Source organism: Desmodus rotundus, chromosome 3 (genome assembly GCF_022682495.2).
Source record: "Desmodus rotundus isolate HL8 chromosome 3, HLdesRot8A.1, whole genome shotgun sequence".
Taxonomy (NCBI): domain Eukaryota; kingdom Metazoa; phylum Chordata; class Mammalia; order Chiroptera; family Phyllostomidae; genus Desmodus; species Desmodus rotundus.
The window spans coordinates 28641902-28653917 of NC_071389.1; the positions used below are offsets into that span (position 1 = coordinate 28641902).

The following is a 12016-nucleotide window of genomic DNA, read 5'->3' on the forward strand; positions in this document are numbered from 1 at the left end:
TTCTCTTAACTTCTCCAAATGGCAGGGAAAGGGGCCAAAGACGCTTGATTCCTCAGGCTTCAAAAGGCTGGACTTCAAAGCTTGGGACCAGGGGGAGTTGCTGCCATCCTTCGGCCACCAGGGCCACAGGTCTCCTCTAGATGTCTCAGTAGAGCCAGCGCGCAGCCCTGGGAGCAAGGATACCGTCTTGACCAGGCGGGAGGTGTCGCCCCACTGATCGATCTGCCCTCAAGGCTCCCGCCAGGATAATTGATTCCGTTTTTGTGAGTACGGAGCAGGCGGGAAAGGAGACTCAGGATCGGCGTGGCTGCGTTCTGCATCTGCCGCCTGAGTGGCTGGACCGATAGGCCTTGGTCCAAAGTCCTCCTGCTAGCTGCGGGGTGGGGGGACTCGGCGGGATGGCCAGTGCCAGCCAGAGCCCCTGCTTCACCTCAGCTGTGATGTCAACACTGTAAAGGAGGACATGACTCTGCTCCTTTCAGGCTCTGCTGGCTTCAGAGGCACCCCTGCCTCTCCCTGGGGTACCAGCCCCTCCCCACTACTCCCACCTGGTGGACATCCCTGTGGTGCCCAGGGAGGAGGGAAAGATGATTTGCCCAGCAGGGGCAGGATTCTGGCCCCAGCCACGGCCGCCTGAGACAGACTATGAAGTGTTAGCTCATTTAATTTAATTAAAACTCAACAAGATGGAGGCAGCTGTAGCGCAGTTAATTAAAACAGTCATAATCAAGGCAGGAAACAGTCCGGCTGCATGTGCAGCCATTGCCCAGCGCTGCCCAGCGGCCGGCACGGTTCAGCTCCTCTGTTCCCCCGCCTTCCCCCAGGCAGGCTCCCCCAGCAGCCAGATGGTCCTCCCTGCAGGTCTGGCCTCCGCCCCGAATGGCCCTGATTGTCCATGGCAGCAGTGCTGGGAAGGCACTCTGTCTCGCGCTTTTGCTCATCAAGTATTTATGCAGCGCTTGCTGTGTGCCGGGCCCTGTGCCGCCCATTCACTGCCCCGGGAGTTGGCTCCCACCCAGCTCAGGCCACAGCCTCCTCTTCCTCTCAGCAGCAGTCCTCACCCCTCCCTCCTGCTTGACCACTCCCTCCCAGGGCTCCCTGGCTTTCCTCTGTCTGCCCTGCAGCCCCCTCCTACTCTGCTTGTTCCTCCATCCAGGAAGCAGGCTAGCCCTGCCCTCACCACGTGGACAGAGCCTTCCCCTTGAGCCTGCTCACCTCCTCCTGTAGCTTCAGGCACCCTCTCCGCTCCTACAACTCCCAGATCTGTCTCTCCAACCCAAACATCTTGCCTGTGCTCTAGACCAAAAAATGTATCTGCCTCCTGGGTGTCACCCTGACCATGATGAGCGATGACTCCTTCCCAAACAGCCGCACCCTTCTCCCACTGACCCTCTCTCTGTGAGTGGCAGCCTCCCCACCTGAAACCCTGGCTCCGCCTCCAGTAAGGAACCACTAGCTCCTCTTGATTTGTCACCATCATGACTCCCAGGTTGGTGCCCTTTTCTCCTTGCATTGCCTGCGTTGGCCGTGTCCCAGGTCACCAAACACTGCTCTCCCTGCCTCCAGACTCTCTCCTGGAGTCCCTCCTCCAGCGGCCACCACAGTTTCCTGCTCGTGGCCCTCTGCGCTCTGACACTCGCCACCTACATAGGCAGGCGCATGCCCCGAACAAGACACTTGCAACCCTTCCCTGTCTTCCTCTGTGCACACCTGCAGCTGTATCTCCTTGGGCCCCGGCTACACCACTGACTGCCCTTGTGGCCTCAGTGAGGTTATTTAACTTCCCGGAGCTTCAGTGTTTTCATCTTCAGAAAGGGGTTGCAGTAAACTCGCAGTGAGATAGCGGCAGTCAGAGCTTTGGTTCGCTGCCCGGCATATGGTGAGGGCTCTGGGGTCACGGCTCCTGTTACTTCTAGCTGCTCCCCACTTGCACTGAGTCACCTGACCCCATCTCGGCCCTCTGCTCACCGTCACCAGAATGTACAGCCCCCGCCTTCTCTGCCCCACACCTACTCCTTTAGGATTCATCCTGCTTTAATTTTTACCATCTGGCTCCTGCTCTGCTCACTTAGGCTGAGCATGCCTTACAGGGAGGGCCTGGGTCTGGCCCTCCCAGCGCCCCGCACAAGCCCAGCTATAGGACAGGTATCTCGGAGCCCCTGCTGATAAATAACTTCATGAACATGACCTTCGGACCCTGTGCCTGCAGGCTGATGTCCACTCCTTCTGCTTCCCAGGTGCTGGAAAGACCTCTTTGTTAGACCTTTTCCGCCCCAGGGCAGCTGTGATCTGAAGGTGGTAGGCCCAAAACCCAGCCGCTAGGATGGGACCAAATGGCACCTGAAGGGACTTGATCATCTCACCTCCAGGTGGAGGTGACAAACAGGACTCTTCCCCCATCACTGCCTGATCCTGGCCCCAATAGCTGCTGCCCCGGTCCTGTTACTGTTTCAGGATGTTCTGGGCTCTCCCATGCATATTTACAGGGGCATCCCTTCATAGAGTGAAATCAGGCCCCCGAGCACTCGGCTGTTTTACAGGGACTTTCACGGTTTACGCACCGCTGACAGTTTACAAAGCACTTTCCTGCCTTTGGCTGCACTGGATTCTCCTGCAACCCGGAGAAAAGTAGGACAGGCTCTGATTACCATGCCCACTTTACAGCTGAGTTAAGGAAGTCCCCTGGGGTCACAGATGGAGGTGCAGGGCCGGGCTCTCCCCTGTGAGGTCCACCAGGAAACTCCTGGTATCACATGTGCAGAAATGGGGCCTGGGGAGTGGCTGGACCCTGCTAGGACTGCAGAGCTGCTCAGTCCCATTCTGCCCAGACTTCAGCCCCCCCCCCCCCCCCATTCAGTGCCCAAAACTCCTCAGGTATCTCGGGGCAGCGCCACAGCAAATGTCACCAGGGTGTGGCAGATGGTGGCATGTGCCCAGGTGTGAGCTCTGCTCAACAGTCACGTTCCTCACTGAAGTGGTGTGACCTGCTGCAGCAACATGAGCCTCTTGGAGAATTTGAACTTGAGAGCCAGGGTGGGCCCAGGAGGAAAGGGACAGGCTCAGGGAGAGTGGAGATGGAGTCAGGAGCAGGCAGGGTCCCTGGAGCAGTGAGTGGGGACTCACCTCTCAAATGGGGCTCTGAGCCACTACCGGGTCCTGAGAACCTTTGGCCCCATGCTCTGCCAACCTGGACAGAGCCCCGAGGAGACCTCCTGTGCTCCACTCATCCTGGTGGCCGGAGTGTGTGAGCTGCCCTTCCCGTCACAGTTCGCGCATCGAGGACAATGTAATGCTCATAGGGCCGTCTCCTTCCACACCCCCTAGCACCTGAGCCGAGACTGCAGGGCGTGGGGCAGAGATGCCAACATCTGGCTGCCAGAGGAAGCCCGCTGACCCCAGTGGATGGGACCCAGAGGGGAGTGCAGAACAATCCCTGGAGTGGGCCTGAGGCCTGCGGCCCCCTGCTCTGCTGGCCAGCCCCAGCTCTGACAGGGAGAGCCTGCCCCCCAGCTCCGCCCCGCCGTCCTCCGGGTCTGCCAGGAGGACGTGCCGTGGGCACGTGGTCACAGTTTCCCTTTGGCCTGAGCACGCTGGCACCTCTCAAGGGCAGGGCTGACTCCCGGGCTCCCTCAGTGTCTCACAGCCGCCGCCTTGTGAGATGGAAAAGGCAAACCCTCGCTCAGTTTGATGGGAAATGGCTGTTCTGAGATGCCCGGAGACTCATTGCACAGCAGGTTGGGTTTCAGAAGAGCTGAGGCCAGAAGCTAGGGGGTCTGAGACCTGGGCCACTCACACCACAGCCCCCAGGTCAGGCCAGGACCCCGGGAGTAGATGGGTGGTTGTCAACTTTCTGGTCTCAGGACCTCTGATTGTCAATAGCAGAGGGCCCCAAAGAGCTTTCATTTTAGGTTTTATCTGTCAATATTTACTATGTTAGGTATTAAGATGAAGATCTTAAATATTTATTAATCTACTTTAAAATAACTTAAAACCCCATTACATGTTAATGAAAAGTAATCATATCTCTAAAACAAAACATTTACTGGAAAAGAGAGCGGCATTGTTTTACAGTTTTATAAATCTTTTTAAACTTTGCACTTGCTAGCAGACGGCTAGATTCTCCTGTCTGCTTCTGCATTTGGTCAGGGGCGGATCACCCAGCGCGGAGCCTGGGAAACCCTACTGTGTGAGAGAACAAGAGTGAAAAAGGCAGATAATTTCCTAGTATGATGAAAATTGGTTTGGCCCTGTGGATCCTCTGAAAGGGTCTTGGGGACACTGAAGGTCCCTGGACGGAGCTCGGAGGGTCGTGGTGGTGGTTCTTTCTAGACAGTCTCTCTGCACCCCTCCCACACCCCCTCCAGGTCCAAACAAGCTGCCTTTGCCCCCTCTCCAGCCTCTGTGTGTAGGAGGCAGGTAGCCTAGTCCACTGGGGAGGCCGCACACCAGATAACACCGGGTCACTTCCTGCCACTTCACTCAAAAGCTGTGTGACCTTTGGGCTTTGGTCACTTAGTGTTTCTCAACCTCTGTTTCCTCCTTTCTGTGTGGAGATGGATCATTCCTCCCGGGCAGATGTCATCACGTGCAAGGGGATGGCGATCAGTGTTTGTCTCCTGGCACACGTCCCGCCCCACACATGGATGGAGAGGCGCAAGGAGCTGGTGGGTGGGCACAGGCCAAACACTGTCTCCCCCGGGTGAGGTGGTGGTGGGAGAGAGGTGTGAGCGCTACCTTGCCTCGGAGGAGGCCCCTCTGGGAAGGAGCCTGCTCAGACCTCACCCTCGCTGTGCCCCAGGCTCTTGGAGGGTGAGCGCTTGCTTGGCCCTCTCAGCTACTGCTCCCCAGGATTACTGAGGAGACGAGGGGTAGGCACTGGCCTCTGGCTCTCGTCAGTCAGTTTGGGGGGAAGCTGTTCAGCAGAGTGCAGTAGTCGGCACAGAGGGTCTGCCACTAGGTTGTGAGTTCGTCTCCGCGCGAGGCAGGTGGGCTGGTGTGTTTATTCAGAGAAACCTGGTCTGTGGTTGCCTATGGCAAGCCCTCCTTTTTGCCCTTTCTCTGTCTGCCTAAATGCCCTGGTGTGTTTTGGTAAGTGCCATGTTTTGAAATCTACCCACCTGTGGATTTAGGCGGCCCTGCGGGGTGGGGTTGCCCCCTCTTTTCTTCACCTCCCCCCTCCATTGGCCTCAGCCAGTGGGGTCTGCAGCAGCCCCAACTCGCCGTCTGATGCCCACCGCCCTGGCCCCGCTGAGCCCCTCCCTACAGCCTCCCTCAGAGCAGTGCCAGTGGCCTGGGGGACACAGCCTCACCTGCACGCAGCCCGGTGCCCGCATACACACGACCTGCGTCGGCCTAACTCAGGCCTCGATTTTTCCATGTATTTAAGACCCTTTTCTCGTGTTTTATTTTATCTGATTGGCTTTTTGTGGCTTTCCTTCCTTTTGTACTAATGCTTCTCTCTGATCTTATTTGCATTCAAATTACCTCGCCAGGTGGTTCACCAATTAGAGGTAAGAATGCTGTCCTGTGCATCTCGCCACGCCACACCTCGCCACTGCCGTCACCACCGCTCCATCCCGTCCAGTCCGTCACCTCCCCCATCCCCATCCCGACCTCTCCAGCCTCATCTCCAGCTCTGGCCCCCTCAACGCCACCAGCCACTACACACATCCACTCTCGGTCATTCCCTCCTGTGGACTCATCCATTGCAAGTCTGGATTGTGAAGGGACCTAGCTGAACCCCACCTTGGGGACGGCAAGCTCTATTGCCCAGGCCTCCTAGGCCAGCCCCACGGAAGAGACCCTCTGGCTCCTGCAGGGAAGCCAACCGCTAGTCCCCAAGGCTGACCATAGAGGGAGGGTCTTCCTGTGAGGTGGGGGAGCTTGCCTAAGCCTTGCCTTTCCTCTTGAGAACTCCTCTGTCTTGGGGCCTTCAATTATTACTTAACTCCCCTTTAACATTCTGGCTCTGTGGTAAAATGAGGACTGCCCATAAATGCCTCAGCCCAGCAAACACTAGGAGGAACATGTAATTAAGACTTCAGTGTAGAGGGTGGGATGGCAACTGAGAAGAAATACATGGTCCTGTGTGACTCGATCCTCTGACCTGCTAATCCCTGGCTATTTTCATGCAGAAGCCCTGCAGCCTTGAGGTTCAAAGCCCAGATTCTGGACTCAAAGATCCAGGTGCAAGTGTGACTCACCACCTGTGTGACCTTCAGAAAATCAACTCATCTCTCAGAAGTCTGTGGCCCCCTCTTTATATTGGGGCCAAAGCCCCACCTCACAGGGCTGAGGATTAGAGGAGAGGATAAGGGCTTGGGTAGCGCCTGGCGCAGCTGACACACTGTAGAATGGTTGCTTCTCTACTGTATGCACATCACTTTCTCCCCACCTTCCAAGTGTCCTCGGGCACATCTAGACCCTTAGCGTTCAGGGCCACGGTGGTCTCAGGTCAGAAGTTGGGGCTGGGAGGAGCAGCCGCCACCCTGTGGAGGCTGGTTCCAGTTCGGGGGTTTCTGTGTGCAGATAGGCTCAGGGTCTGTGTTGGGGCCCCTGACCAGTCCTGGCTGTCGGGGCAGGAGAGCCTCCTCTCCCACAGGGATCTCCCCCAGGCACCACTTCCTGTTCCTGTCTGGGCACCATCCCCCAGCTGAGCTGAGCTGAGCTTAGTGCAGCTCCAGCCAGAGGTGTGACCCCCACCTGTTTGAATGTTTTCTGTAACAGTGTCCATCCATCCCATGAACATGACCTGTTGGGTGCCCGCTGGGCTGCTCTCCCAGGAGAAGCGTGTTTGGCATGTGCCCTGGGCCCTCATGCTCCCTGATGCTGAGTGAAGCCAGGACCACAGAGCAGGCCAGCCCTTTACCTGCAGCAGGGCTGAGCCTGCGAAGCCCCTTCCCCATCTCTATCTCCCAAGCCCCTGGGTGTTCACAGCACCTCCTGCTGCCCTGGGTCTGAGGCGTGGGAGAGGGGTGTCAGGCAGTGAGGGGGCTGCAGCTTGGACCTGTGGGGGTCCTCCCCTGGGGCCTGGGCTGTGCGAGCCTGGCATGGGACTCTTCCTGTGGCTCCTCTCCAGCCCCGTCAGGTGGGGGCCAGCAGCTTCTCTGTGTCCTGGATGGGTATGGCCAGCACCCGCCCTGGATCTTGGGGGGAGTGGGCTGTTAAGGTTGCTCTAGCTGTCCTGTGCAGGTGGTTTTTTCTGTCAGGCTGTGTCCGGTGGGGTTATTAACTGTCCATTGGGCTGTCCTGTGTGGGCGTGGCTGTCTCGGCTTGTTCCAGGGAAGCGGTGTTACCTGTGCCCCAGGGTGCTACTGTCGCAGACAGCTTCCCAGTGTGCTCCAAAGCAGTTTATTCATGTGTTTGTTGCCAGGGCCGGTGGGACTGGCCAGGTCACGTGGTTTCACTCCCCACCACCACCCTCGCCTTGGGCTCTTCCACCTGGCCCGGGCCTACCAGGACTGTCCCCAAGCTCAGGATCCCTCTACCTTCTGTGAGGGTCCTTTTCAGCTTCCCACCCCCCAGTCCTGGCTCCTGTCTGTCCGCCTGTGGCCAGAGCAGCCCCTCAGGGCGCCGGCCTGAGTGGGAGCTGCAGCCTCCATTAGCCTCCTGAATTATGCAGGAGCCGTGGTGGGTCGAAGCACTTTAGCAGGACCAGGCGGAGGAGAGGAGCCGGAATGGGTGGGGCTAGTGGGATGGGGGTGGGGTAGGAAGGGAGGATAGGTGTTGTGAGCCGAGGCTGCTGGGCACCAGGCCCCCAGGGCAAGCCCCTTCCTTCCTGTGGGGTTCTGGCGGGTGGCAGGTTCCCAGGTTCCTGCCTGATGCGTGCATTGCACGCTTGCACATCCCAGGCCAGCAGGTCTACCGGCTGCTTCCACGCATACCTGGCTCTGCGTGGCCTGGCACAGCCGGAGCATTAATGGGGATGCTCACTGGCAAACAGGCTCCAACTGACTGGAGCATGGCAGACACTCAGTGGAGTTGGGGACTGGGGGTAGAGCCCCTGGCAGAGCCAGCAGGCCCAACTGTGCTTCGGGGCAGGGCGGGCTTGGGCTCCAGAGCACAACCCTTGGTTCCAACCAGGAGGCCACTGGGCTATCAGTGAGAGCTTCCCAGAGGCAGCACTGACTCTGGGGTGTGGCCCCAATGTCTGCGACATCTTGTCAACACAAGCCACAAATGTCGAGACTCCTCCTGGTGTTCCAGGCCTGAGCTTTGTCTTCCTGTCCCCACAGGTGCCTTGCAGATTGAGAGCAGCGAGGAGTCGGACCAAGGCAAGTACGAGTGTGTGGCGACCAACTCTGCAGGCACACGCTACTCGGCCCCCGCTAACCTGTATGTGCGAGGTAAGGACTCGGCAGTGCAGGGCCTGGCCTATCTCCGTGGAGCGGAGCCGCCCCTGCTGGGCGTGGACACTCGGGGGGCTGCCCTGGGCCCCGTCTCTCCTTCCCACCTCTTTCTGCAGCACTCCTGGCAGCAGCACCCCCGCTGGGCACGCTCTCCTGTCACCACCACTCTGCCTGTCTGCCCTGCAGGCCCTTTGGGAAGCAGCCCCTCTTGGTTGGGAGCCCTTGTATCTCTCGTAGGTCCTGCCGGGGCCAGAGCCCCAAGGAAGTCCAGAGCCTTCCAAGCAGACCTGTGTGTGAGCAGGCACACACATTGGTGTGTAAATGTGTGTATACCTGCCTAGTCCTCCTTCAGTGTGTCCTGTCCTCCCCCCAGCAGGGTGGGCTCTCAGCCAGGTGTGCTTGCCCTCTGGCTGGGTCTGCCTGGTGCCTTCCTGGAGGGGAAGCCAGCTGTGCTCTGTCACCAACCAGGACCCTTTGCAGGGGGCCCAGCTGAGGCAGCCCTGCAGGTGAGCACCTACCATTTTCCAAGTGTTCCTTGCGGGGACTAGGTGTGTTCACAAGTCCAGGTACCTAGCAGAGGACCTGGGGACTGTTTTAGAGTGTCCAGTCCCTGCTGTGCTCACAGCCCAAGGGCCACCAAAGCTGGCCACCTGCAGCTTCCTGTGAACAGGCTGGGTCTGTTGTGCCTGGTGCCCAGGAGGAGCCCTGGGAACTCCTTCTACCCCACCCCCACTGTCCCCTCACTTAGCCCTTCTGCACAGATGGGCGTCATTAAAAGTGAAACCGGCTCCCTTGGGGGATTTGTAAAGGAAAGTGGATGCGACTTCCTTACAGTGATGATTTCATCACGTTAAGTGCTTAGTACAGATTCACGGGGGTGTCCACCTTTCTGCCCTGGCAGTACTGAGGGCCCATCAGTCCCAGCTCCTCTAGGATGGCCTCTGCTGTGTTAGCCACCAACTCTGTATCCCGAGCCCTGCTTGTGAGTGGGCTGCCCACAGAGAACTTCCCCCGCCCCCAGTGCCAGCCTGCCCAACAGTCTATGCCCACCCGCCTCCCAGCAGCGTGGCTGCCTGTTACCCTCTAGGCCGGAGGGAGGCTCCTACTGGGCATCAGCTATCAGGAACCCAGCTTCAGCCTCCAGACCAGTATGGACTGTGGCCCAGGGTTTCTCAACCTCAACACTATTGACATTTCAGGCTGAATAGCTCTCAGTTGTGTGGGGCTGTCCTGTGTATTGTAGTAGGGTGTTTGGCAGCATCCCCAGCCCACTCGATGCCAGTAATACCCCCTAGTCACGACAACCCAGCGAGTCTCCAGACCTTCCCCAGTGTCGCCTGGGGGAGTCCCCCCAGCTGAGAACCGCCCTGAATGGTCGGCATCCCGTGGGCAGTCACCTCTGTCCATCTCTGACTCTTGTCCGCCAAGCTCAAGGCTGTGTCTCCTCCTCAGATTTGGCTTCAGTGTCTATCTGTCATCCTGCCTCTTATCCGAGACTCTCAGGGTTCCCACTACTTCTCTGAGGCCATGTGCTCACTGCATTTAATCGGACAGCGAGTGTGAAGCTCCCGGCACGGCGCCAGGCACGCAGGAAGTGCTCGGCAGTCGGTAGCTGCCACCGCTGTCAGAACAGTGCTGCTGGGAGACAGACGCGTCCTCCAGTTACTCTGACTTTGCCCACAGCTCCGCCCACGGTCTAGCAGGCCCAGGCGTGTGTGGCGGACCCGGCTCTCCCTCACCCTCTAACTCACCACTCCAAGTGACTCACTCTCTCCTCCTGCCCACGGCGTCTCTCTCCTCCAGCTCTCAGGACACACTGCTGCCGGGGGCCAGGGCAAGGCCACACCCTCTGCAGAGCCCACCCTACCTGCCCCTGACTTTTCCCCTTCTCTGCAGGGAGCTGGCTGCTAGGCCACAGCTGTGTCTAAACAGGGTGATGTCTTCCCAGCCTTTCTCCCCACAGGTGCCCAGACCAGCCCCTCACACTGTGGTACCATGCAGTGTGGCGCTTCCTCAAAGTGGCAGGGTTCTGGTGGCTCATGTGCCTGGTGGGTTTGTGGGCTGGGTGGGCCCTGACCCCAGAGCCCAGCTCTCTGGGTCTGCCTGAGCCGTGGGGTATGTGTGAGGCATGGGGGCCTGCCTGTGCCCCACTTCCACGCTGCCCCACCCTGCCCTTGGCGTCCAGCACCTGCCCGGGGGACTCAGCCTTGTCCACCGTGTCCTCCATGAGTCCTGAGTCTTTTGTGAGTGGTGTGGTCTGCGCGCCCCTGCGTGCACGTGTGTGTGCGTGGGGCCCAAGAGCCTTGTCTTGTTTCCGTGCTGTGTGGGCAGATGAAGGTTGGCCTGTTTTTACTCTCTCTGTGTTTCTCCTTGTCTTTTTTTATTCCCTCCTCATCCTCATCGCACTCTGCCATCAACCCAAACTCTCATCTCTCAGATCAGCGAGAAGGTTGGTCCTTTTCACTTCTTATCCATCTACAGTTCGCCCATCGATGGGACGCTCCCATCAGTAGGGACCAGTGGGCTCGGCCAGCTCCCTAGGGCTCGCTCCAGCCAGGCCTGCCTGCCAGTCGGGCTCTGCTGTCTGTTGTTTGGGCCGGCAGGCGGGCAGGACCAGGAGTGGGTGGGCATGCCCCCCTGCACTGCATGCTTCTGCTGCTTGGTCCCTGATAAACCTTGCATCTGCATGTCCCCTCAGCAGGGCTCCCCTGCAGGGGCGTTCAGGTGGGCATGGTGCATGGCACGCAGCTGCACTTCACCTTTGTGCCCAGGCCGGGCCAGCTGTCTGTTCCAGGTGGAGTTCAGGTATAGCTGTGGGAACTGTAAGAGCAGAAGTGCTTTATGTGTACCTGTGGGGCCTTCCACAACCCCCAGTCACCTCAATTCCCCATCTGCCTGAGCTCCGCTGAAACCACTGGGAAGACAAAGGGAAAAGGCTTGTCTAGAACGAGCTCACCCCTCGAGACCCCGCAGCACAGGACAGAAGTGCTGCAGCGTCAGCCCTGCCCTTGCCCCCAGCCGTAGCCCTGGTCTGCCTCCTGAGCTTAGTGCCCATGGCACAGGGTGGGTGGTATCATCACGGCCCACCAAAGATGCCCCCTCCACTCTGTTGCTTCCTTCTCTGTCCAGATCCAAATAAAAAGCTTCCCACCTGGCCCAGGCCCCTCTTTCTGCCCAAGCCTCCCAGATAGCTCACATTTCCTCAGACCCATGCTGGGTGCTGGGCATTCCGACCCAAGGACCTCACGCCTTGAGCGGGCAACTGCAACTTAGTGAGGCCCACTTGGGAGCCACAGATTGGAAAGGGCTTCCTGGAGACTCCACTCCGACCCATTCTAGAGCCGTCTCACACGGGGCCTTGTTCTCAGCCCCCCTGCAGAGGCGAGTGGTTCTTTCTGTGCCCCGTGGTCTGAGTGGTCAGGGGAGGCTCGCCTGTCCGCAGGGCTTTGGGCTGAGCCTCAGGGAGCAGAGCTGGGCCACCTGGCCCCCTCTGTATCATCTCTGTGGCTTGAGTTTCCTCCGCGAGGGAGAGGGAGCCAGTTGGGAGGAGAGCTGTGGCCTCGGCTCAGATAACGGCCCTGAGCATCCATCCATGTGCACTCCTGAGCTCTGGGGCATTTCAGTTACATCGTTTTGCTGACCGGGCGGATCTTCCAGGGGCATTCAGG

At 58.9% G+C, this 12016-nt stretch overlaps 1 protein-coding gene across 3 annotated transcripts in view; it reads left to right on the forward strand.

The window, feature by feature from the left end:
* Positions 1-12016, forward strand: part of PTPRF (protein tyrosine phosphatase receptor type F) — an 82567-nt gene that overhangs the window by 35370 nt on the left and 35181 nt on the right. For all 3 annotated transcript variants that reach the window (XM_053921777.2, XM_053921779.2, XM_053921778.2), the window contains exon 7: positions 8235-8345. In XM_053921777.2, the coding sequence (XP_053777752.1) occupies positions 8235-8345 (111 nt within the window). The remainder of the gene's footprint in view (positions 1-8234; positions 8346-12016) is intronic.